This window comes from Corylus avellana, chromosome 6 (assembly GCF_965113065.1).
Source record: "Corylus avellana chromosome 6, dhCorAvel1.hap1.2, whole genome shotgun sequence".
In the NCBI taxonomy this organism is placed as follows: Eukaryota; Viridiplantae; Streptophyta; class Magnoliopsida; order Fagales; family Betulaceae; genus Corylus; species Corylus avellana.
Window position 1 is genome coordinate 26831287 of NC_142495.1, and position 26486 is coordinate 26857772.

Consider the following 26486-nt stretch of genomic DNA (forward strand, 5'->3'; position numbering starts at 1 on the left):
ACCTCAGATGACGACATTGACTGTTGAGTAGGTTTAATGTTGGAAGACCATATTGAAAAATGCTAAACATCCCAATTTTTTTTTTTTCAAAAGTTGGTTATCAAATGATATGTTACCATCCCATGAGTTGATAAAACACTTATCAACATAATAAATCTCATGAGATGGTAACACATCATTTGGAAACCAACTTTTGAAAAGAAAATTTGAGATGTGTAGCACTCCTCGACCATATTATATACCAATAGGTCTCTAAGGCATGACTACTTTAATGTTGTCAAAATTATATTATTTTAATTTGTTTCAATTAGTGTTGTAACAATTATGTTGTCCTAATTTATTTTAGTTAATGAAATTTAGCCAATTTTGTAGTCTTTAAACTGGAAGAAACTTTTCTTGGCTCTTACGAATAATAATTCAAGGAAGATTGACTATGACTTAAGGAGATTGCTTTTAAAATGAATTTGAGTTTGAAAATGTCATGCACTTGGGTACACGTCTAGGAACCATATCAAACCTCGTGTAAATAGAAATGCTTTTTTAATTCACTTTATAGTTGCGTGTTATTTATTATACTGCTTGTGACTAGGAAACAGGTAAGTGAGATGTTAGGTGTAGTATCACTATCATTTTTTTTTTTTTTTTTTTTGTTTCTATACATATCACTATCATTCTTTTCCTTGTTGAAAGGTAGGATTGAACAATTTGCAAAATATAATGCACAGGAAAAGCAAAGAGAAAAGAAAAATAGAGGGAGGGGGAATTGCATGCAAGTGAGTTAAGTGAAAATTGAGAAGGGAAAGGCTTTGTTTGGAAAAAATTTCTTTCTTTCTCTATTTTGTTTTCTATTCTCAAAACAAAAACAATTAACAAACAGCCCTAAACACAAAACTATTAAATTACCAATTACTCCAAAAGCTTAAGCGGATAGGAAAAAGTAAATTTAATTGTTTAACCATTACTTTAACACTACCACTCATGTGTGAACTCAAACTCTCATTTTAATAGGTAAGGTCTAACACGTAAAATATTTAATTTAAATATGGGGAGAATTGATGAAGTCAAGGTTCGATCCAAGACCTTTGGTTCTAATACCATGTTAAATTACCAATTATCCTAAAAACTTAAGCTTATAGGAAGAGATAAATTTAATCATTTAATTATTACTTTAACACATCCTCTCACGTGTGAGCTCAAACTCTCATTTTAATAGGTGAGGTCTAACACCTAAAATATTTAATTTAAATGTGAGGAGAATTGATGGAGTCAAGGTTCGATCCAAGACCTTTGACTCTAATACCATGTTAAATTACCAATTATCCTAAAAACTGAAGCTTATTGGAAGAGATAAATTTAATCATTTAATCATTACTTTAACACACCCTCTCACGTGTGAGCTCAAACTCCTTTTTAATAAGTAAGGCCTAATACGTGGAATATTTAATTCAAAATTGTTTTTACGTTTTTGCTACATCAAAACAATTTTTAAACTAAGAACAAAAAATACCTCCCAAAACACATTAACAATCAAAGCTCTAATTTTTCTATCTAATAACATTTTATCCAACAAAGAAATGTTTATGCCCATCATTGACGGTGCGCGAAATCTTGGTTTCCCCATAACAAGTAGTAAATGTTTAGCAAATGCTCAAGCATTTTACTACTCCAACTATCAAATGTTCCAAAATATAGAAATTTCCACCGAGCTGAAACCATCCTGATTTACAGCTTCAGGTTGTTCTCGGTGGGAATTAATATCATATTCAAGTAGGGGCAAGGACGTGTAGAGTGGAAGAAAAAAGAGAGCAAGAAACAAAACTACAATAGATGTAGCATGTGACTTACATTTTTCCTTTTTTTTTTGACTAGGAGTGTGTCTGCTGAGCATGCTCAGGTTTGTGCGAGTACTCGTAATCCAGATGTACAAAGGCACGCTCAATCTCGGGCAGGAGTTCAAGCTTCTCCTGCAAAGATTCCCCGATGTCATGAGCCTCTTGCAAAGGCATGTCTGCCGGCAAAACTATGTCAACCTCCACAAAGTAGTGCGACCCAAAGGTGTAAGCCCGGACCGTATCAATATGTCTTATGGCCCTGTGGTGATTCCAAGAGAGGTACGTGAGTTTCTGTAGATATTCTGGAGCAGCTGATCTTCCCACAAGGGAGTTCACATTTTCCAACACTGTCATTGACCATGTACGGATAGTGTACAAAGCCAGCTGCAGCAAGTCCAAAGTAATATGTAAGTGCAATGGTGCCGAGAGAGAGAGAGGGAGAGAGAAGAAGTAGTAGAATGAAATGCCAGCAGCATCACATCCTTTCAAACTGTGACAGCATTTGATGGATCCAAAAGTCTTCAGGGTGTAAATTGACGAATAAATCAGAAGCTTATCACCATATTACTAAACAGATTTGTTTAAAAGGACTAGAAATGTCATGTTATTGGTCACAGAAAAGAGAGAAGTATGAGGGCATAAAAACATATGCAGAATTGCCAAGGTACATATACTTGGACAGACGGTTTCATAAGAGCACTATGACAGCCTTTTATCTATTCCCTAAAATCCTATGGCTAAAGTTGTAGAAGATTGGTAACTTCAATAAAGGACCAATATATGGCGACCTCTATATCTGTTCTATGCAAAAATAAATGATATGAACATTTCCTCAGCATAGATGCAACTATAACTCCATACATTGAACACAAGAAACAAAAATTAAGAGAGAGAGAGAGTTCCTTACAATGATAGCTCCAACAGGATCCATCCAATCATCAATATACTTTGCAAGGAGAGCAGCAATGAGTCCAATGACGTTGGTGATAACATCAAAAAAGTGATCTTGGGCATAAGCTTTGACGATCTCATTTTTGAAAGTGCGACAATAAATAGCCAAAGCGAGTTTTACCAGAGTCACAGAAAGCATAATCCCAACAAGCCATCGCTCCTGGTCGTCGGTCAAGCTGAATGACAAGTCCTAGGAAGCACATAAATATTGAGAAGCAACATTAGAGACAGTTTGTGCTCTCGAGACACAAATATATCCAGAAATTCCAAGAATCCTAACAAAAATAGAGAAACAACTCCATGAAAAATGGAACTTTAATACATCAAGAAGTCAACTAGCACCCACTTACATCAGATAATAGTGTGCGCACTGACTCCAAGATAATCTGCAGTCCAAGAGTCGCCATGACAGAGGCAAATACGAGGATTCCCTGCAAATTATTGTTGAGATGTATCAAACTATGAATGTAATATAATTCATTTTATTTCAACTACGAAACCAGAAAACATATTATGAAAAGGAGTTCTTTTTTCTATTACAGAAAGCAATAACGAGTTCCAAAGAGAGGTGAATAAAATAGGGAGAACAATATAAAATGACAGGGGGATGGAACACTCTTCTTTTTAATACTTGGGGTAACTTCACTGAAGACTTCTGAATTTCCATCCGATTTGACAATCCCCCCCCCCCCCAAAACTTCAAAATCTCTTAATTTAGTCCCCTGAACTTTCAATAGCAATCAATTTGGACCGCTCCATCAGATTTTAAACGTTAAATGACATTTATACTCCTGACTTTTTTTATAAAATTCCAACTTTACCCTTAATTCCAAAACTTTTTTTTAATTTTTTTTTAAAAAAAGAAAATCATGGATATTTTGGTCTTTTTTGGTATTTCTAATGGCTAAATTTGACGGAGAGGTTCAAATTAAGAGCAATTGAAAGTTAATGAGACTAAATTGAGAGATTTTAAATTTTAGGGGGGGTTTGTCAAATCGAGTGAAAGTTCAGAGGTCTTCAGTGAAATTACCCCTTAATACTTCAAATTAAAGAGCACATTCTAAGAAGAGATAACTATCACCAATTAAAAACCAAGTATTAATTCATACTGCACGGTTCAGTACCACATGACAAACAAATTAGGGAGCTGCGCAAAGAGACAATATTTAAGCATGCACCCAGAATATAGGCACACATGTAAGAGCACTTGCAACTACTAAGTTTATTTTAATAAAACATGAACTTCTATGATTTCATAAGTATTTGACACAATTTGACTCATCATAAAAAGTTAACTTTCCCTTCCTTCCAGTGATAATATCACAAAAGAATACCACTTTTGCATTAGGATGTCCATTCAACCACATACAAGTCAAGTAATATTCATGTACAGTTAGTGAATGCAACTCAAAAACTTGATCTCACCAATTATCAGCCATGGATCATTGCACAAAATCCATTTACGATTGGAGAGAATGGATTAAGATTATCAAACTCGAAATAGTGCTGCTTTGAGACCAGTCCACATCCTTCCACAAAATTGGTAATGCAATTGGAAAATAAGTTTAGGACAAGTTTGAATAGGTAGTGCTGGTAGAAACGGGTTCACATACTAGGATTAAGAATAACTGTAAGAGGGCATGCATGATAAAATTGATTATTGGTCATCTAGAATCAGAATGTTATTAAATAACAGTGATATAAAACCTAGCAGAAAAATAATTTGGCAAAGACAAGGTGACAGTGCATATCAAGCAGGCAACACTATATATGCATGTACAAGTGTAAATTTAGCATAGACTTGAGTTCCATCAATACTGCAATTATCGCATGTAAACTTGAGCATATAAATTAGACTATCACGCAGACTAATTGGAGGATGACTGACCAATGGCTGCATACGTTTCTTCCCAATAGGATACTGATATGGGTTTGGAGTTTGCATGGAGAATGCAGTAAACCACAGGATGAAGCCAGACAGAAGATCAAGAAGCGAGTCCAGTGTGGATGCAATGATGGCTAAGGAACCACTTCGGACAGAAGCATAGACTTTAGCTGTAAAGAGAGCCATGTTTGCAACATTTGATATTCTAATGGCAAATGTTTCACTTTTAGCCAACTTTTCTTGCTCTTCCTGGAACCATAACAATAGCACCATTTCAGTTTTAAGTCCACAGCCCCCCCCCCCCCCCCCCCCCCCCCCCCCCAAAAAAAAAAACCATAAAACTTAAGCATTTGGCAATGCAATGATGTTATGAACCTTTGACATCCCAGGAATAAAACCACGTTCCGCTAGGGCATCCATTTCATTAAATCCCTCAAGCATTTCTACCTGCTGCTGATAGTACTCGGCCACATTATCTTCTGGACCTGCAGCCATAAAGCAAAACGATTGAGATGGGGTTCCTGTGATATCTCTCAAATGTTGACTGTGTATTATATAATTCCTAGCATTTAACTCTCCTACTACTATTTAAAAGTAACCAGTGACATACAAAGGCCATGCAATTCACAACTTCTAAATCCTCTACTTAAACATTGGTGACTTCTAAAATGCACAATGAGTTTGAGGGAAACCATTCTTCAAATTCTATCAAGCTGAACTTCTAATTAGTCTCTTGAACTTATAAGACAAAAATGTTTTAAGTTCTTCAACCTTATCAGCTTATAAGATACCATCTACGAGTCAAATTTCTTTCTTTTCTCTTAATCTGTGAATAAACTATCAAACATGTCTACACACACACACACATACAAAAAGTAGGAGAAGTGAAGCAAAACTTACAACCTTAACCATCCGGAAAGAACCCGAAACAGCCAAGCAGCCAACTCAAAAGCTCAGAACTCCCCATAAAGAATTTCAAATCTTCTTCAATCATATACGATTCCACGCATTTCTCTTATCCCTCCCCTCTGCCACTTTCAATTACTCATTTTTACGGCCAGTTTACAGAGCAAACTCAGAATTTGACCTAAAAAAACAACTAGTACCACACAAAATGTATGGCAAAGCATAGCAAACTGAAGCTCAAAACACCACAGCCCTTACTCCACACCCAACAAGCACTAGTTCATAAACATTTAAACATACACAGAAGCACTAAAAAGCAATAAATTCTCAATGCCTGACAACTAAAATTAAAGCGAAAAGAAAAGAAATTAATACAACAACCTCACCAAAAACAAGTAAAATTCTCACAAACCAAAAATAAAGCACAGAATATTTTCCATTTCAGACCAAAAGAGAAAGATAATTAAGAAAACACCAACCAAAAGTGACAGTAAAATTACCCAACACCCCTAGGCAGTCGTGGAGGCCACGAGGAGGCTTTTTCTCCTTGTGCTCCGAGGACACCTGGAATCCGTCGAAGTTCAACCGCCACGACTGGTCAGTGCTGCTAGGCTGAGCCAAGAGCAAGCGCTCCTCGTCGCTCTCGGGCGCCAGCGGCTCCGCCATATTCGTTTGGAAATTGAATGGGAACGAGAGGACTTTTCCGCGAAATCTGTAGAGCACTGTTGTGGCTGCTACTGTTGGAGCGCTGTGAACCAGGGAAGAGAGAACGAAGACGCAGACAAACGAAGAAAGAAAAACGGGACACGTTTCGGTGTTTGGTCGGCTGTGTGGATGACCTTTTGATGAGTGTTGTTGTAGAGGTGATAGTGAGAGTGTCCGGGTCTAAATTAGGTGCGGGAATGTAGGGGGGCTGCTTGAATCGAAGTAAAACGTGGCGCCGCATTGGACGCTTGATGAGAGTCTGAGATCTGCTGAGTAGAATCATGGTGAAATGAAATCCGCCACCCGATTCTGATCGTCCAATGAGGTGGCACCGTCCCGTCTGACATTTGGTACCTAAATAAACAATTTAGATAAGGAGGCTTCAATCAAGCTCCGGCGGGACCCAGGAATCCCCTCTTTGATAGAACCACCTCGGTCAAATGGCGGCCTCGGGCCGCAACCTGCGTCATTGCGGTCCACATAAACGCCCAAGCTCACTGCAACCTTGCTACGTGTTATAAACCATTCGTTTAGTAGCTAAGATAATAGAAAAAATAAAAAATAAGAGTTCACGCACTGCTCAAACCACTAATCATATTTTCAATGCCCCTCTAAATTATAGATGTCACCAATATTTCTTCCAACTATAAAAAATATCGAGAAACTCTAAGCCTTGTGAAACCCTAGCCCTCCCTCCAGAGCGTCGCTGCCTCAGGGGAGGTGGGATGTCCTTCCTTGCCTCCCGATTTTTGTTTTAGGTTTGTTTTTGTCTTTAGTGTTTTCTGTTCTGTTGTGCTTGTGTTTTATCTCAGTGGATACTGCTTTTGGGGGCTTTCACTTAAACTCCTCCCTCCCTGTTTGTTTGTGTGTGCTGCCGATCTCCTCCGCGCTCACTTCGCTGCTCACCGCTCGCTGTCAAGTCTTTTCACGCGCTCCTCCCGCGCCAAGCTTTTTGTACCACCTTCTGCGGCAGTTTTCGGCCAGCTCGCGATCGGCCTCCTCCGGCTGCCGTGACCCGCTTTGAGTGTTTTTCGCATTTATTTTCCTGTTTTATTGTTTTTCTGTTTTGTATTTCCTTTGAGTTCCCCTGTATTTGGTTTTATTTGCTGTAATTTCTTTTTCTGCGTTAGTTTTATTGTTCCCTTTATTTTCCTGTATGGTTTTATTTATGCTTGTAATAAGACTTTCACCTCCTGCTTTGTTGCGCCCGGTTGCTGCCCGATATTACTGGTCCAAACCTTTGGGTTGTGGATGTGAAATTTATTTTGGCTTTCGAGTCGATGAGGATGAGTATCGGCTTGTGGGTTTTGCTCTCAAGGCCGAGGAATAAGTATCAGCTTGGGGGTTTTGCTCTCAAGGCCGATGAATAAGCGCTACCTATGCATTAGATGGTATTTGTTTGATGCAAATTTGAGTTTTCAACCTGATATTTAGTCATAGGTTAGCGAATGCTGTGTTTTGGTTAATTTAGTCTGTTGTTAATGACTGTATCTTTAGCTTCGGCTATGATTTACTTCAGAGCTTTTTGCTCTGTTTGTAAGAGCTTTAGGCTCACAACTTTTATCAATAAATAAGTATGATATGTTTTAAAAATTGTCAATATCTCCCTAATAAAAAAAACATCTTATTAAAAATTAGAAAGTAAAATAAAATTATGGGTGACAAATGTCATGAATTTATATATATATATATATATATATATATATATATATATATATATAGCAAGAGAATTGAACGGAGAGTGACAGAACTACCGAAATAGTCAAAGGTGATTTGACCACCCAAACTGGCCACCTAAAGCACGTTTTATGCAGAAAAAGATTGGTTGGTGACTCCTAAACTTCTGCAGCTTACTTTAGCTACTAAAATGTTAAAAAGTCCTCTTTATCAACCTCAACAAAACGTTGAAAATTCTCATAAGCATGAAAAACGCTCAACTTATTTGATGAGTATTGTTTACTCACAAAATATTTTTTTTAAAAAAAATTCTGAATGCTCTCTCTCCTCTTTATTTTCTTTTTTTTTATTTTTTTATTTTGGTTTCACCTCCCATCTTGGTATGCCACCTTGAGGTGGATGAACCTAGTGGCGTGGTAGTTGGTTGTTGACAATGCTTGTGAGTGGCGGTTAGTTAGGAGAGGGAGGAGATGGAAATAGAGAGAAGCAAAAGATTTGGAGGAAAATTGTTTTTGGAGAATGAATGTCTCGTTCGTGTAAAACATTGAATCTAAAATTTGATTTTTTTTTTTTGTTTTTTTTAAAGGTCAGAGAAATATATATTTTATAAAAATATGATCATTATAAAAAAACAATTTTCAAATGTATGATTGCTGGATAAATAATAAATATCTATTTGAAAAATAATATTTAAATTTAATAATTAATATAGATAATTAAAATGTTGAGCCTGTTGTACGGAATTTGAAAAAAAAAATGCATAGCTAAAATACAAAAAGGTAATTAAAAAAAAAAAAAAAACTATTATGACTATTTACTTTGATGAGACTGCTATGAATGAGCTTTACGGGAATAAATAAATGGTTATTTTATGAATGTGTCTTATTTTCTCGATTACTAACATCTACGTTTCCCGGTTCAGTATTTTAATAATATTGGCCAAGTGGTGACGTATAACACTTCAAGAAGTAGCTCAATTGGTTGAGATCACGCTTAATAAAACAAATATCACTAGTTCAAATTTTTCTCCTACCTCTTGTGCGAACATGTCAAAAAAAAAAAAAAAAAAAATTCTCTTTCTCTTACTACTATTTATACTCATTTTATATGAAATGAGATCACGTGTTTTGAGTGATTTTGTAAGGAAATTAATTACTACTTAATTGTTAATGTCTCTCTAAACTATCAATTATGTCAATGTCCCTTTAAACTACCAAACAATATCAATGTCATGAAATTACAAAAATACTATTCATAAAATTATATAATTTTGTTTTAAAAAGTTAAAAATTGTTTTAAAAAAATAAAAAATAAAGGACAAAGTTTTCATCCAAACTGGGTTAGAGGGAATTCCTCAAACTTAGTTTATAAAAATAACATGTGTCAAATTTTTTAATAACATATAAGATGCACATGAGTTTTTAATAAAATTTATTCAAACTTTGTTCCTGCTATTAAAAAAACATATGCATCTCACATTTTGGAGGGATACATATCACTTTTATAGATTAGGTTGAACGAATATTTTCCACCCCAGTTTAGAGGAAAATTTTGTCCAAAAAAACGGAGTCATCCTTTTTTTTAAAAAAATTTTGTTTCTTTTTAGTTTTTGCTTTTATTTTTTTGGAATTTATAAGGATACTTTTTGTCTTATTAAAAATTTAGGATATTTTTACCTTTTTACTAGCTTTTGAAAAAATTGACATTTTTAGTTAATTTACCAATTGAAGAATATTTGACAAGAATAGTAACATTAATCTAAATGACAGCGCAGACGGCCGTAACTGCTCCTGGTCTTCTGTTGACAAAGCCGACGGCCCAGATTCTCTATCGGTTCATCACGATCAACCGTGGGGCCCAACTGTCTTGCTTCACCACCTGGTCTGTGTTCACTCAGCTGAACCCCCAGACACCGTCTCCCTTCCCACAAGCCCCGATAAACCATGTTCGCCGACTCCTTCAAGATCTCCCACGTCCTCGTCCTAATTTTCGCTTTTGCCCTCCGAGATTCTCAATCCCTAAGGCTCAATTCGGCCCCAGAAATCGATGACTCCCTCACCTACCTCTGGCCTTTGCCCGCCGAGTTCACCTCCGGAAACGACTCGCTCTCTGTCGACCCCGGCCTCTCGCTCGACGTCGCCGGCCAAGGTGGAAACTCCAGCATTCTCAGGGAGGCGTTTGATAGGTACAGAAGGATTGTGTTCAAGCACAGCGGGGGGGTTTCTGTGTTTGATAGGCTTTGGGGAAGGAGATCGGTGTATGATATTAGCAAGTTGAAGGTTATTGTTAACTCGGATAGCGAAGAAGTGAGTTGCTTTGACTAGAAAGTGAATGTTTTTGAAGTTTTGATTGTATGAATTTGAAAGTATTTTTTTGTTGTTGTTATTTTCAGCTTCAACTCGGCGTGGATGAGAGCTATACGTTGTTCGTTGCGAAGAATGATGGTCAGTCGATTATTGGGGAGGCGACGATTGAGGTAATTTGAGGGTTAGAGATTGTGGGTTTAGCTTCTTTGGTGGTTTAAAGCTAATTGAATGAACATTTAAATTCAATTTTGTTGTTCACTTGATGAATTAGACGGGTTGGGTACTATACTTACTTGTGTGATGCACTATGGTTTATTTCTCTCTAAGCAGTCAGTCGTGAGATTCAGTGATGTTTAATACTCTCTATTGCAGGCAAATACTGTTTACGGGGCATTGCGAGGGTTGGAGGTATGTATGATTACCATTGCGCATGTTTATTAATGCATTTAGGCCTAGGCATTTTACAATCTTGCATTTGTGGCTCATCTCCATTTCCCTTGAAATGGAGGATCCTATTCCGCGATTGTGTTATTCATACTTAACTTGCAGAAAATATTGACTAGCTTGTGATTGTCTCAAGGCATGTGGGTCTTCCCTCATGAATTATTCTCTTTTGTAATAATGCAGACATTCAGCCAATTATGTGCCTTTGATTATGAAACTAAATCAGTACTAGTATACAAGGCTCCTTGGTACATCCAGGACAAACCCAGATTTGCTTATCGTGGACTTCTGTTGGGTAGGCTAAATTTATTTTATCTCAGGGAAAAGTAAACTTGGAAAATTTATCTATTAGTTTATGCTAGAATGTTGCTTGATACCAATCTTTATTGGCATTGTTTTGCAGATACTTCGAGGCACTTTTTACCGATTAATGTGATTAAGCAGATAATTGAATCCATGTCATATGCTAAACTTGTAAGACCTGTTGCTCGGTATTCTTGTCAAAGTGCGTTTCACAATTGACATTCAGTCTAGGACTCGTCTGATAATTGTACCATATTTTGCTTCTCTAATTATGTCACATGTAATTCTGATACTGAGAGTTGCATTCAGTAGAATGTCCTTCATTGGCACATCATAGACGAGCAGTCATTTCCTCTCGAAGTACCTTCATATCCAAATTTGTGGAAAGGTTCATATACAAAGTGGGAGCGTTACACGGTTGAGGATGCATATGAGATTGTCAAGTAAGATTATCTTCTTACTTATCAAAAAGATTATCTGAAGCAAGTTTAAATGTCTAAGTAACTCATTAGCTTTAAATACATTCAATAGCTTGTCTAAGTAGTCCTGTTAGACTCTCCAATCAGTTGAAGTTACTTGTCTAATAATCCTAAAATCAGATTGATTGCAATTTATTAAAATAGATAATTATCCAAATCATATGACGCTACTCATTCTCTTCAACAAAGAACTGATTTGTCATAACAGGTGCAGCATTGATGTTGGATTGAGGATATACCAAATCTACTTTTTATTTATTTTTTATTTTTTTGTTATTATTAGTATTTTTTATTTTATAAGATACCAAAGCTACTAAAATAGATAGTATGAAAATATAATATGGTATATTAAAAAAAAAAAAAATTCCAAATGATGTTTTCAATATGTAAAAAATATATGGCCTGCATGTTATTCCTGTAACCAAGCAAATTATTTTTGGCTTTCCTTTTCTGTCCTCCATTTACATGGCTTTCTACATGTTCTGATTTATTTTGCTTGTCTTTTTATGTTTCCTTAGTCTGCCATAGGCTAACAGTGTTTTTCTTTTCACGTGTCCATGCATCAACTTGAAGCTTTGCCAAAGTAAGAGGTGCGTTCTATCTTTATATTTTGTTGAAGCTTCAGTAAGACAAAAACAATTTGTACGAGATTGAACTTCACAGTTTTTCTGTTTTCAAAGTGAATTTATGCAGTAGAGAAAAACATTTTGTAAATGTCTCCTTAATATGCCATATAATGGTGTCAGCTATTAAATTAGTATTTATGGGGCTGATTATTTTACACGGTGCATGACAGGCATCAATGTCATGGCAGAAGTTGATATCCCCGGTCATGCAGAATCATGGTAAAGCATTGCTGTTTACTTTAAGCTAGCTATAGCTCAAATGGTACTTCCTCCCTTTGTAGCAAGGTGGAGCGTGAGGTTGTAGGTTCAAGTTTCACTGGGTGCATGTGTAACTTACCAGTTAAAAAAGAAGATATAATCTTTCAAGCTAAGAATCTCCCCGTATCCAAAGACTGGAAGGGAAATTTTTTTAAGGTTTAAGAAATCTTCTAGGGCAAGCTTAGATTTGGCCTTTTAGTGTGTCCTAACCAGTAGAAATGATATGGCTTTCTGGCCTTCAAACGATAACTCCATAATGGTTTCTATGAGCGGAAGAAGGGAAAGACAGCTATTTGTTAAATTTTTTCTTTCCAATATCATAATCATGGATTAAATCCTGCTTTAGAAATTCTTATATTGCAATTTGGTCTGGCAGAGCTGGGAATTCAGAATTATTCCTTCAAGCTGTTTCCACAAAGTCACAGAGAACATTTGTGGGGAATTCATAGAATAAAATACCAAAAGATTAGAATTTTCCAACTCTTCATTCTTTTATTGATCTATTTCCTCCGAGAGATAAGGATGTTATCTGCCTTGAATGCAGGGGCACCGGATATCCTGATCTCTGGCCTTCTGCTTCATGTACAGAGCCACTTGATGTTACAAAAAACTTTACTTTTGATGTAATTTCTGGTATTCTGACAGGTTAAGCTCCTTTAATACCTTTTCCCTGATGTTCATTCAGTACCTTTTTTTTTCCTTCTAAAATTGTACAAGATTTAATATGGTATTTTTTAAAAAGAGCTCAGTTTGTTTAGATGCGGTTAGCTGCATTTGACCTGGTGGATGTCTCACATAATTCAAAGACCAAAATGTAGAAGACTGCCATATGATATCAAACACACATGCAAATGTATGTGTATAAGAAGTTCTTGGTCACATGAAAAGATGTTTAGTAAAATTTGGGAAGGGAAAAAAAAATAAAAGAGTAATACTTATTTGCAATATGTATTACGTTATTTAGATTAGTTTATTTATTTACAAATTTCCATTTTACAGATATGAGGAAGATTTTCCCCTTTGAGCTCTTTCACTTGGGTGGTGATGAAGTTAATACAGGTTAGTTTGAGTGGCTTCCTTGTTGCAAGATAAAATTCTGCTATCACTATATTGACAAAAGGAACAATATAAATAAACCGAAAATAAAATCTTCTGTGCTCTTATGCTCCAAGAATGTATGTGAATAAAATAGTTTAGCACCAAATTTGTTTTTTTTTTGATAAGTTTAGCACCAAAAACTTAACTTATGCTAGTAATGATCTATAGTCTCCTTTCTTTGAGATTACAATTTTGTTCTTTTTTTTTTTTTTTTCACTTATAAAAAAAAAAACAATTTTGTTCATTTTTCCTTTCCATTATTATGATAAGCTTGAGCTTCTTGCTGTTATATATCTTCAATATAAGGAATTGTCTTGATGGAGTTGAAAATCTTTAGGCATTTAGGATCCCTATTTATGACCTGTCATTGGAACTGTGAAATCTCAAAATCATTGGAGATATCAATTTCAGTCTGTTTCTCCAAATACATATGGATATGTTTTATGCAATGGAAAAGCCTTATAGGCATTGGAACTACTCATAGAAATGGCGTCTTTGTGAGACTTGACTTCTCAAAAGCTATAACATCCGTCAAAAACTTGAATTCAAGGTTAGAAAGCATAATAAACTAAAAGTATTAGTTGATAATATAGTTCGTACTTATTTGCTTGATAGGATATTATCTATGTGTCAATTCTCTCTCTCTCTCTCTCTCTATGTGTCTGTGTCTATGTGTGTGGTATTACTTTTGTGCTTCTATGCTTATGATGTTTTTTATTTTATTTTATTTATTTGACAGATTGCTGGAGCTCAACTCCGCATGTGAAGCAATGGTAAATACCTGAATTGTTTTGGTTAAAAGTCTTGTTACATGATGACTTATGATCCATTAAGTCGTATCAGTCAAGCTATATGAGGTATGAAACATATATATAGTCTAGCTTGAAGGAAATGGCACAATGTGTAATTACAGAGATACTTCATTTTGCTGGTCATTTTGACTCCTATCCAAATCTAATCAAGGGTAAAAATTCTATCATGAGGTTTCGCTTTACAATTACTACTATTTGTGGAAAGTGCTTTGACATATTCAACATACCAATTTCTTAGTTTAATTCACAGTAGTTTACATGTTGCCAATATACCCTACTTTCAGAATAATGTTAGCCTTTTTCTAATGGTTACTTTTATCTGTGTGGCATGTGTGTAACATATGAATATCATAGAAGATAAGACACGAAAATGAAAATTTGGGCTTTATGTTATTTTGTGAGCTATTAGCACAAGTATCACTAGGGTTAGGGTTAGGGTTTAATCCCTAGGCTATGTAAGCTTAACTTTGTACTGTAGTAATTAGCTTTTGAAGAATAATATTTTGATAGAATGATTTGTCATCTTCTTCCTACTGATTTTTCTTCCATCTCCCGCTTCTTCTGCTTCTTTCCTCTTCTTCTCTTACTTCTTTTCCTCAGCTTCTTCTCTCTTCCTTCTCCTTCTCTTTCTCATCTATTCTAAATTTCTGTTGATTGTCCCGCATCACAATGTTTCCATGTTTGAATTAAATAGTGTTTATGTGACCTTGATTACATTGACTATCTAATGTGCAGGCTTCAGGAACGGAACATGACTACTAAAGATGCCTACCAATATTTTGTTCTAAAAGCTCAAGAAATAGCAATTTCAAAAAGTTGGACCCCTGTCAATTGGTATGTCCTAATTTACCTCAACAAGATTGTTTGCTATTTAAACTTGATTTTACTCTTGTATTGTGTGTGTGTGTGTGTATATATATGGTCTTGTTTGGATCATCTTGAGAGTTTGGAAAGTTCTAGGATATCAGCATAAGGTATGCAAATGGAAAATACTTGAGAAAATTGAAATTGGAAGTGCATAGCTGATAGCTTACATAAGCCTTGACCAAAAATGTCCACTATGCAAGTATCCATGAATTAGTGTCATTTTATTTAATTACTGAAGCATGTGACATATTTGAATTTTCACATCTCAGGGAAGAAACCTTCAATACATTTGCGGCAAACCTTAATCCACGGACTATAGTGCATAACTGGTGAGTTTTTCCCCTTGGGAGCAGTTTCACATTAGTATAAAGCAAAATGTCTAACTGTGTGAATTCAAAAATATTTTGCTGCATTGCTTTAGGTTGGGTGCTGGGGTTTGTCCGAAGGCTGTTGCAAAGGGTTTCAGATGCATTTTCAGCAATCAAGGTGTTTGGTATCTTGACCATTTGGATGTCCCTTGGGATAAATTCTACACTGCAGAGCCGGTGGAAGGAATAAATGATATTTCCAAGCAAGAGCTTGTGCTTGGAGGAGAAGTATGCATGTGGGGCGAGACAGCAGATACATCAAATGTTCAGCAAACAATATGGCCTCGAGCTGCAGCGGCTGCAGGTATGCCATTGGTGAATGTAAATCATTGATTAAGACTTGGGCATCGGCATTGTTTGGCCTCCTTGGACTTAACGTCTTTGAACCTGCAACTGGCGTCCCCATTGTCCACCAGTTGCAGGTGTGGAATGTCAATGGGTCTAGTTAGTTGTGCCTAATTTGGAAGTTGAAACAACTAAACTGATTGGATAAGTAAATGCATTAGTTTCATTCAATTCAAATTGTATGGTCTGAGATACACACACACACCAATAGACATGCGTACACACTAACCAGTGATTTGAGTTTGCAGTGATGCCTGAAGGGTGAGAGAGTTCATCCTATGTTTTCATTTTTATTGTTTCCCTCGTCATTATCTTGCAAGATATAGACGCTCCTATTGATTGTCTTAAATATGAGATGCATTTCTTTTCCTTTCTTTAATTTTTTTTTTTTTGGCTATTATTGACTCTGAAGCATGCCATTGGACTCTACTTTGTTTCCTACAGAGCGCTTGTGGAGCAAGAGGGACGCCATATCCACCGGAAATATTGCCTTAACTGCACTACCCCGGCTGCAATATTTCAGATGTCTCTTGACCAGGCGTGGGGTTCAAGCTGCCCCAGTCGCAAATAAATATGCCCGAAGCCCTCCGAGTGGCCCAGGGTCATGCTATGTGCAATAATACTTCTATTGGGAGATCCTGTGACTATACACATATCAGGCTGCATTTCTGTGCATAGTATTCAAAGAATGTAAGCAATGTTTAAAGGTCTTTTCTTGTGTCCAGCATTGTATGATAATTAACTTATATTTTGATTTGTTGTGCCACATTGATGGGTTTGGAAGCTTGGGCATGTAAATGTTGAGATCAGTGTTGACTGTGAGGTCAGATGAATCTCGGATCTTTCACTGGTGATTAGGTGTTGATTTTATTCGACATCTGGCGTTTTATTATGAATACAATATTGCCTGTTCTGATTCTTGTAGGCTGAAATCTATGCTTTGTGAATCCTTGCCCCTCAAATATGTTAATATGATCGCTTGTTTCTATGTCATAGTGAAAAATGTTCCCTCTATCTGAGAAAAGTTCCATTTTTTGACTCAATGGGGAACATATGTGTGGCATACACTAGAGGGGCAGATTTTCTTGCCCCCGTCAGATACTCTGAAGGAAAACTAGGGAAGCTATTAGAAAAGATGACAACCTAGGTTGAAAGTATTCAAATCTGCTAGCTTACTTTTCAAAGAATCAGGAAAAGACTAGCCGACTATAATGAAGAATGATGCTTTTACATGGGCTGAATTCATATTCCAATTCTCTATGCCTATGTGCTCTCTTGAATTCCACAGTTTGAAACTGACTTCTTCTTCACACTTGCTGACCTACTTGAGTATTGCCAAACCCATAAGTAATGCTAAGTTCAAAGGTTTCCTACTTATTTTAGAAGAGAAGTGTACGTTATACACCATATTTTTATCCCATTTTGCTAATGTGACATTGCTAATCAATTTTTAAATCAGTCATTGTTTAAAATAAACAAATCAAATACTGTGCAACAAAGTGAGATAAAAATTAAATGTAGTATATAATATTTCGCATTTTAGATAGAGTAATGCTACACCTGCTTACAACTTGCTGACATGTGTCAACATAAGGTAACATCAGGTACTAAAAACTGAGATAAGACCTGAATGAAGATATTATCTTAAGACAACTGAGTCATGAAGTTTAAGTTACTGCAAACTAATCTTGCACGGCTCCATCTTTACCCCTTCTGCACTGTTGTCTTACTTGCAAGATAGGGCAGTGAAAAAGACTTTCAAAGTTGAATGAGTGCAATCCTAACAAAATGCTGGGCCCTAATACATAATGAGAGTCTCAGAGAGTCCTCATTACTGATTTTTTTTTTAGTGAATGTGACACATGAGTGTTCATATTCAACATATTATGATGAGTTATTATCATAAAAGTTATGAAATATCCCTCTTGAGCTCATATGTGGTTCACCTTTATTCTCAATTTCACACCCTAGCTTATCTTCTTTATTTTCTAGGAAATATCAGTTTCACAAGTTAACGACTTGGATTTGACCCAAAAAAAAAAAAAAAAAAAAACTACAAGAAATCTTTGTATTTTTTTCAACAGTCTAAATTTAATTAAATTTCAACTGTTGAAAAAACTACAGAAAATTTCCTGTACTTGGTTTTACAACACCTAAGCTAAAGACTTAAAAAGCATAATTAAAGGATATGGATCAAAGATTAGGCTTAGGATTAGTTTAAGCAATGTCACTTTCCTCCTTGAAAGTCAGAGTAGGAGATAAAACTTAAAAGGGTCTCTCATATTATTAGTTCTTTTTTCTCACATAATTCAACATCTCTTTGAACCATTCACTTACTATCAAGTCAATCATCAACGATGGTGCTTAGGTACGATTTCTAAATAATTTAATGCTGACAAAAAAGTCATTTTCTTTGCATGTATTATCAATCACATTTTTCCTTTTCTTATCTTAACTTTATTTTATTTTATTTTATTTTATCTCCTCAGATCTATAAAACTAAGCATTCCCAAGGGCTCTATTTGTCCCTTTTGGGGGAAAAATTGTTTCTATTTCCCAACATTCTATCCTCTTCAAGTAGGGAAAAAAATAAAGAGTTTAATTGGATACACCATTAATGTCATGGGATAGCAACGGTGAACATGATCCTGCACTATTTTTAAATAAGAGCCCCTACTATTAGGTCCATTCCGATAATACCTAATTTGCAGCCTTCAATTACTATGTGACACATCATCAATTTAAGAAAAATGCAAAAAATAAAAGTGAACAATATACCAAATCAAAAAAAAAAAAAAAAAAAAAAAACGGTGAGTCTGGCTGATGGTGAACGCCTCAAACCCCGCCGTAACTCGCCTCAAAACTCGTTTTCTAATGCCCCCAAACCCGTTTCTAATGCCTCAAGGCCCGTTTCTAATGTCTCAAAACTCGTTTTTTGATTCAAAACGAAAACTTAGAGGTAGAAGGTTAACCCTTTAGGGGTTTTATTGCCCTAAAATTGAGTGTATTTTGGTTCAACTTATTTTTGTGCACTTTTTATGTTTTTGCTTATGTGTCAGTTTCTTAATTGGGGGTTGCAAAATAGGTGTTATAAGGATGGTCCTGATAAAATGTTCTCTTTTTAAATTTTGTTTTTTGTTTTTTTTTTTTAAAAAATTTATTTTTAATTTTTTTTATCAAGAGATTTATTTATTAAACCACTTCCTAAGTTTGTACTGTCACCAAATAACTCTTTTCGTTTTCCTATTTATTAAACTTTTGATGGTGTTGAGTAACGTGTAGCTATCCACACCCATGCATAATAAAAAAAAGACACGTGTTTAAACCATCTAGTCAACTAGCATATATCAAACATACGGCACGGCACGGCATGGCATGTTGGATTGCCACATCAGCACATAGTATAAAAATTATACACATCAACAAGAAAAAGAAAGAAGATTATTTGTGATTGAGGTGAGTCGAGTGAGCTATGCGTTTTTTGTCTTTGTTTCTTTTATCCTTATTCTTGCTTATGTGTACAATTTTAAAAATCTTGGCTAAGGCGGTAATCTACTGTGGTGTTTGTTTGATGTAAATTAACTAGATAATCTGAACACGTGTTTTCTTTTTATTAGATACGACAGGACTTGATGGACATGTGTCACTTAATACCATAAAAAATTTAACAAGACCAAATGAAGTAGTGTAAATTTTAGAAAGTGATTTGATAATTTTTAAATTGTAGGGACTTAATTTGATATAAGATAAAATTTCAAAAATAAAAATAAAAATAAAAACCCTGAGCTGGCACACACAATAAATACATTTCAATAGCACATTAATTAGCTCCCTATCAGTCAAGTAAACAAAGAAAATGGCAACAATTAGAAAAGACTCATGTTTACTACTCCATTTCACCACTAGCGCAGCTTTGCCTCCTTTTCTCTCTCTCTTTCTCTCTCTCTCTCTCTGTTCTCTGCTCTTTCTCACATACCCAAATCCACTTCCTCTCAAAATTACGTCTCCTTCATGGCTTCCTCATGCGGGTCACTCTGTAAGTCACAAATCTAACCCTCTCTCTCTTGGTAACGCATCACAGGAAGACAAAAAAAAAAAAAAAAAAAAAAACTGAAAAAACCCTAGAAATTTATACTTCTTGTTTCTTTCGCTGTATGAGTTTATATGTATATTTTATTTTATTTAATGTAAGCATTTTACTTCGAGATTGAAACTAGGATTTCCACTCTTTTTTTGTTGTTATTTTTTCCTTCTAGATTTGCCACTTTCTTCTCCATCCAAGTTTACAGTGCTTAATCCTTGATTTACTGTTAATTTCCTTTTTATTTTTTTGCCCTTTGTGTTATCTGCTTAATTATTATTATTTTTTGCTCAAATGTTAGTTTGTTGACAATTTTTATCTGTCACAGTGTGCAACTTGTGCTTGATCTGATATGGGTTTAATTCGTCACATTTTGGTTAAAACCACCATGCTTCACTTACCGAGGATGAAATTCGAAGATTAGCGCTTCCCAGATTTCTGGGTTTGCTTCTATTTCTACACTAGGAAAAAATTTGAAGTGGGCATGGTGGGTAAAGAGGATGCCTCGAGTAATTCTCGGGCTCCGTGCCAGTTTTCTGGCAACCGTAGAATGTTTTTGCGTTCGGCGTCGTGGTCCTCTTCCCGTGTTGCCTCTCAAAACCCGGATGCTGAGGAAAAGGAATGTGGGGATCCAAATGGTACTGGAGGAAAGAGTAATGGGCAGATTCGGAGGTTCCCTGTTCCGTTAACCCCGAGATCCCAGCAGAATTGCAAGGCTCGGTCGTGTTTACCACCGCTGCAGCCACTGGCTATTGCTCGCCGGAGCTTGGATGAGTGGCCGAAGGCCGGGTCAGATGATATTGGTGAGTGGCCGGGACCACCTACCCCGAGTGGGAGAGGGAATGGGGAGAGGTTGAAGCTTGATTTGTCATCAATTCAGCGAAACCCGGATAAGAATGGTGGGCTTGTGAAGAGGGATAAGATTGCTTTCTTTGATAAGGAGTGTTCAAAAGTGGCCGAACATGTATATCTTGGTGGGGATGCGGTTGCGAGAGATAGAGATATACTAAAACAGAATGGGATTACTCACATTCTAAATTGTGTAGGTTTTGTTTGTCCTGAGTATTTCAAAGCCGATTTTGTGTACAGAACTTTGTGGTTGCAGGATAGTCCGTCCGAAGATATTACTAGTATTCTTTATGATGTCTTTGACTACTTTGAAGATGTTAGAGAACAGAGTGGAAGGGTTTTTGTTCATTGTTGCCAAGGGGTGTCTAGGTCCACATCCTTGGTGATTGCGTATCTTATGTGGAGAGAAGGGCAGAGTTTTGATGATGCTTTTCAGTATGTCAAGGCGGCAAGGGGTATTGCTGATCCAAATATGGGTTTTGCTTGCCAGTTGTTACAGTGCCAAAAGAGGGTTCATGCATTCCCTCTTAGCCCGAGTTCCGTATTGAGGATGTATAGAATGGCTCCACACTCACCGTATGATCCTTTGCATCTTGTCCCGAAAATATTGAATGATCCTTCTCCGTATGCATTGGATTCTAGGGGTGCCTTTATTGTTCATTTACCTTCTGCAATATACGTTTGGATTGGTAAGAAATGTGAAGGCATCATGGAGAAGGATGCAAGAGGGGCCGTTTGTCAGATTGTCCGGTATGAGAGAGTGCAAGGGCAGGTAAGGATGATTAAGGAAGGGGAGGAACCAGCTCATTTTTGGGATTCTTTCTCGCACCTCTTACCTTTGATGGATAAACCCGGCAATGGTGTGGAGATTAGGGAATCAAAAGTCAACATTTGCCCAGGTGAACGGAAAGTGGACTCATATAATGTTGATTTTGAGATTTTCGAAAAAGCTATTATGGGGGGCTTTGTGCCTCCATTTGCGTCATCAGAGAATGAACATGAAACCCACCTTCCTGCTAGAGAAAACACTTGGAGTGAACTAAGGCGTAAGTTTGCATCTGGTGATATGAAAGAGTTTGTGACGGCTCCCAAATTGTACCTCTCTAGGGTCTACTCAGATTCTAGGATGATAGCACATTCATCTACAAATTTATCATCACCTTCATCATCATTGTCATCATCTGCGTCATCGTCATCGTCATCTTCTACTTCTTCTCCTCCTTATCTCTCTCCAAATTCTGTCTCTTCTGATTCAAGCACTAATTCGAAGTGTTCTTCAGAATCCTCTCTGGATTCCCCTTCTGCAGCTTCATGTTCTCTTCCGGTGTCTTCAACTTTGTCTAACCTTTCTAACTTGTCTCTCTTGTCATCCAAAACTTCTAATGGTCCACAAATTGCTGGTGTCAATGTTAATTCACAGCCATGTTCTAAATCAACTTCTGTTATGTCCAAAATATTTTCACCATCCCTTGCAGAGCGTAGGGGTAGTTTATCAAAGTCTCTGAAGCTGCCGCTGTGGGCTGAGAATATGAGGGCGGCATATACTCCCTCAAGTTATCTTGCTGATGAAGAAGATGGTGTTAGGATAAACGAGAGTACTTGCTCGCCATGTGAACTGGATAGGATAGAAGATATGTTAGAGTCCAAGGATGCAGTTAGAAGTGGAGAGGAAGATTTAACTCAATTATGGAGAAAACATCCCTTGGGAAAAAGTCTGGGCCCTGCTGTCTCAAATGGGATGGAGGAAAGTAGTTCAACACCTAGTAATCTTATGCAACCTTTAGTATGTCGGTGGCCCAGTTTAGAGAAAATTGCAACATTTGAGGCGGCTGATATGAATTCCAAAGATGCATTTGCTGTTTTCTCTCCAGGTGTAGGCAAAAATGAGAATAGGATATTATATTTTTGGGTAGGAAGGTCTTTTGATCATGATGAAAATCAAATTCGATTAGATAGTAACAAAGAGTTAAATGATCTAAAAGAGCTCGATTGGAATCAAGTTGGTCGTGCTGCTCTTGCCCAAATGGGTCTTCCGAAAGACACGGCTGTCAAGGTATGTAATCTTCACGTATTTTATTATTATTGTTTTGTGTGTATAAGTTTTATCATTCTCTACATGACTACAATTTTTAAGGCTAGCTCTATGTCTTCTTGTATGATTTAGTCTCTTACTGTCTAAATTTTTGACGTTTCACGGTAAAAAGCTGATTTGGTTTGTGGCTCAAATCTAATTATGCATTAAAATAAGTTATATTTGAAACAAAAAAGATATAGAGTAACATGTTTTTAACTTTAAAGGAAATATTGGTTTGAAGTGTTGGGATATTTTTTAAATGACATCACAGAATCGATACTTCAAAATGGCACTATATGATTTGAATGAGATTTATTATTATGAGTAATCAATTTGTCACTAATAAATTATCTTTTAACCTATGGACTGACCCTTGCTTGCATCCTGGTAAAAGCCATTGTGATTGGTTTGCGGGGAAATATTTCAGGGTTCAGGCCCATTGGGGTCAAACCTTTGTAAGCCTAGTGTTGGAGAAGAAATATCTGACTTGTAAGCTAGTTCAAGCCCCAAGTCACTTTTTAAATGGGCTAGATAACACATGCATGAAGTGTAGTAAAGATTTCTAGAGGTTAGGGGTTTAGTTTCTCTCCAATATGATCTCTCATGTCGGCTTCAGAAAAGGAGTGGACCATGTGATTGTGAGTTTTAAAGGTAACTAAATGTCTGTATTTTGGTGTAATTTTAGAACTTGGTATGTCAGTTTTGTGTCCAGTGTCAACTTAACTATGGTTTGAGCAAATGATGCTTTAGTCCATGGTCATTCTATCATATAATTCTTGCCTATGTGCCTTTGTCAGGAAAGTAAAAGGTAAAAATGAGAATACCTCTTCATATTCAAGTACTCAAATTAGAGTCCGTTGGTGTTACGGCGGTAGGAGGATTGGTTATTAATTTTAGCATGGTTTTCGGTTTAGGCGAAACAGGTGGTACTTATTAAGCTCTTGCTTTTTGAATAATTTCTTATATATATATATATATATATATATATTGTGAATTATCTGTTAAAATAATCTACTTATTTTGGCTCATGTCTATAATATAAAAAACTAATTATTTAAATGAAAGGTGATTTCATGTTGCTTTTGAATCGTACACGTGGTATGATTTCTCAGTTTCTCTTGTCAAGAAGACATTATTCACTGAGACTGAAACCCAAGTACTCCAATAGTGGAGTGCACGACTCAGCCCATAGTTTCTTTGTCTTTATCTTCTCCTACTTCTTTTTCTTCTTCCTTTCTGTCTATGCCCCACTTTCCTCCTCTCCCTCTCATATCCACACAGTTCATATGATGCTTGTGTTTTATTGTCCATAAGTTGGTTGAACTGTGGCAATAAGAATGAAACTTTTGTTAAACTTGTAATTGAAGAAATTTACTCTTTGTTGGTCATTGGAATGGGATTGCGAATGGAAATGTGAACGAAAAGGCTTTTGCAACGCAGGGAGCATCCTGAAATGCACAAGAAAATCTTCTCGTCTTGTGAAATTTGATTCTGCCACATGGTTCACTTACAGTTTCTTTTCTGTTTCCTTTTATTTTATCCATTTATATGTTTTATATTAATTTTTCTGCCATTTACGAAAATCTTGGGGCTTTTTGCTTCATCTCCTCAGTTTTCAGAGACAGCTTAATAACTATGGTTACTTAGCAGTAGCATGTTAATTTTTAATTACAACAACATTTTCACCTACAGCGCATTTCTAGTCCAACTTACCAAAAAGAGAAATCCTTTGTGCTTTTATTGTTTCCATTTGCATTCCATATCGTAACATTTTTTAAGCCATTTTGTTTCTTTATCTCTATATTGTGCTGGTGGAAGCAAGCAAAATCCATGCTGAAGCATTCTTTCAGTGACTAATAGATCTTCTAATTTGAATATTGGTGTTGGAACAGATTGTTAAAGAAGATGAAGAGCCAATAGAGCTTCTTGCATTGCTGAGTTCGTTGTAGTGGCAATGCAAAAAGATTCTGGAATCCAGTGCCTTAAAATCTTTCTCTGTTTCTTTGGTTGGCTTAATTGCACTTCAACTTTCTCAGGCATCATATTGAACTTTCCCTTGCAAAAACCAGCGAGGTAATATTCTATTTGTCCAAGTATCATTAACCTAAATACATTTCTTCTCGTTACCAGAACATGCTATGGGGTATTCTTTTTGTTATAATAGGGAAAAAAATAGGGAAAGTAGGTTTTCTTGGAGATTATTCTGCTTAGACCACGCATTCCTAACAACCTCCTAAATTCAAGGAAGCAAGATGCTTAATTTGCCAGGAACAACTATTCATATATAACTAAAGGAAGATACCTTAGTTTTGGATCGTAGGTGGGAAAGCTATTCGGAAATACTTTTGTAGTTCCCGAAGGACCCCCAATTTTTATTTTTGTTAATCTTCTGCTAAGAATATATATTAGGCATATCACGTAGTAATAATGTTCCATCACATCCATGAAACAGTCGTAAGAGGTTGAAATTTAAGCTTTTGCTACTTGACCTGCTGCAACATGCAATTGTATTTTCAACTATTTCACACCTGCTTCATCAATGTACTATTGAGAATTTGTGTTTGAAATAGTTGTCTCTCTCTTTTGCTCATCAAATGGCATTTTGAAGGGTCATGATTAATGTCTTGGCTAGTGTTGTTGAAAGATCATGCTCGCAAAGACAATCAATAGCCAGAGAACCAGCAGAAAGCTTGGTGTACAATCATGGCTTTTGAGGTCTTCGTTTGGATCCTTGGGTAAATGAGGCAAAAGGAAGTACAGAAGTTAAACATGATGACACTGATTGGAACAGTAATTGGGTGTGCCATTTGGCTTTTTAATGAAGTTCATTTACTTCATGAGCAACAACTATTTTTTTGTCTCGTTGGTTTTTTTTTTTTTTTTTTTGGGGGGGGGGGGGGGGGGGGGCAATGTCAAGAGCACTTTTATTTGTTTATTTATTTATTTTTCCTTGTCAAAAGAGATTTTCATTTATTCCTTGTTTCTCATTTGCAGGAGGCTGATTTGAAAGTTCTCTGTGGCTCTTCACTTGGTTGTACAGTGCTGTAACACCTTCACTCTCTAGTAACACATTTTCTTGCACAATGAATCATCAAATCTGACAAACTGAATTTTCTTGTATATTCGCAATTAGAAACAATCTGAGGGCCATAGCGGAATAATAGATTCGTTGATACTTTCTTTTGTTGGTTAATCTTATTCTTTCTTTATATTTTTCCCTTTAAATTCCTTAATGCAATGTTCAAATGTTTAAGGTATCACAATTAATGTTATGCCTCATAGAGGAGTGAAGAAACGTTGTTGCTGTACAGAGTTTCCTTACCCTTTGGCTCATGTAAAACACCATTTTTTTTTTTTGGGTTTTACCTTAAAGCCTCAAAATTTCCTTACCCTTTTTGACTCCAACGAATACTGAGTCACTTGGGAATTCCGGCTGTCTTTCTTTACGCATTTTATTCTTGCTTTTATTTTTTGTTTAGGCTTTATTTTTATGTCACGGTAAAATACTTTTTCAAATAAAAAATGTAATTTAAAAAGCATTGACAAAGGTGCCTCGAGATTTGATTTACAATGGTTGTGCCTTTATTGTATTGCTAGTTTACGTTCCCATTCATGAAAAA

The 26486-nt window shown here is 36.1% G+C and overlaps 3 protein-coding genes across 3 annotated transcripts; 2 read left to right on the plus strand and 1 right to left on the minus strand.

Moving 5' to 3' along the window:
• Positions 1-1791: 1791 nt before the first annotated feature.
• On the minus strand, positions 1792-6581 carry MTP11 (Cation efflux family protein). Its single transcript, XM_059601316.2, has 6 exons — positions 6075-6581; positions 5044-5153; positions 4672-4917; positions 3134-3214; positions 2740-2973; positions 1792-2216 (listed from the first exon to the last, which is right to left on the minus strand). Exons 1-6 carry the CDS (start codon positions 6238-6240, stop codon positions 1866-1868), a joined length of 1188 nt encoding a protein of 395 aa, XP_059457299.1. The 5' UTR covers positions 6241-6581; the 3' UTR covers positions 1792-1865.
• Positions 6582-9745: 3164 nt separating this feature from the next.
• HEXO1 (beta-hexosaminidase 1) lies at positions 9746-16782 on the plus strand. Its single transcript, XM_059600755.2, has 15 exons — positions 9746-10262; positions 10349-10432; positions 10635-10670; positions 10890-11001; positions 11110-11180; positions 11322-11452; positions 12062-12078; positions 12285-12333; positions 12917-13017; positions 13372-13431; positions 14210-14243; positions 15018-15116; positions 15419-15478; positions 15571-15821; positions 16307-16782. Exons 1-15 carry the CDS (start codon positions 9900-9902, stop codon positions 16480-16482), a joined length of 1644 nt encoding a protein of 547 aa, XP_059456738.2. The 5' UTR covers positions 9746-9899; the 3' UTR covers positions 16483-16782.
• Positions 16783-19721: 2939 nt separating this feature from the next.
• Positions 19722-26075, plus strand: MKP1 (mitogen-activated protein kinase phosphatase 1). Its single transcript, XM_059599998.2, has 4 exons — positions 19722-19898; positions 20272-22845; positions 24759-24939; positions 25861-26075. The coding sequence occupies exons 2-3, from the start codon at positions 20428-20430 to the stop codon at positions 24813-24815; spliced, it is 2475 nt and encodes an 824-aa protein (XP_059455981.2). The 5' UTR covers positions 19722-19898; positions 20272-20427; the 3' UTR covers positions 24816-24939; positions 25861-26075.
• The last annotated feature ends 411 nt before the right edge of the window (positions 26076-26486 follow it).

Coding starts and splice junctions, on each gene's coding strand:
- MTP11 (XM_059601316.2), bottom strand. CDS start 6,240: ATGGCGGAGCCGCTGGCGCCCGAGAGCGACGAGGAGCGCTTGCTCTTG. Junction 5,154..6,074: donor CGACTGCCTAGGGGTGTTGG/GTAATTTTACTG, acceptor TTATGGCTGCAG/GTCCAGAAGATAATGTGGCC. Junction 2,974..3,133: donor TGCGCACACTATTATCTGAT/GTAAGTGGGTGC, acceptor TGTGCTTCCTAG/GACTTGTCATTCAGCTTGAC.
- HEXO1 (XM_059600755.2), top strand. CDS start 9,900: ATGTTCGCCGACTCCTTCAAGATCTCCCACGTCCTCGTCCTAATTTTC. Junction 12,334..12,916: donor CCCGGTCATGCAGAATCATG/GTAAAGCATTGC, acceptor CCTTGAATGCAG/GGGCACCGGATATCCTGATC. Junction 15,822..16,306: donor TCGAGCTGCAGCGGCTGCAG/GTATGCCATTGG, acceptor TGTTTCCTACAG/AGCGCTTGTGGAGCAAGAGG.
- MKP1 (XM_059599998.2), top strand. CDS start 20,428: ATGGTGGGTAAAGAGGATGCCTCGAGTAATTCTCGGGCTCCGTGCCAG. Junction 22,846..24,758: donor CGAAAGACACGGCTGTCAAG/GTATGTAATCTT, acceptor GTGTTGGAACAG/ATTGTTAAAGAAGATGAAGA.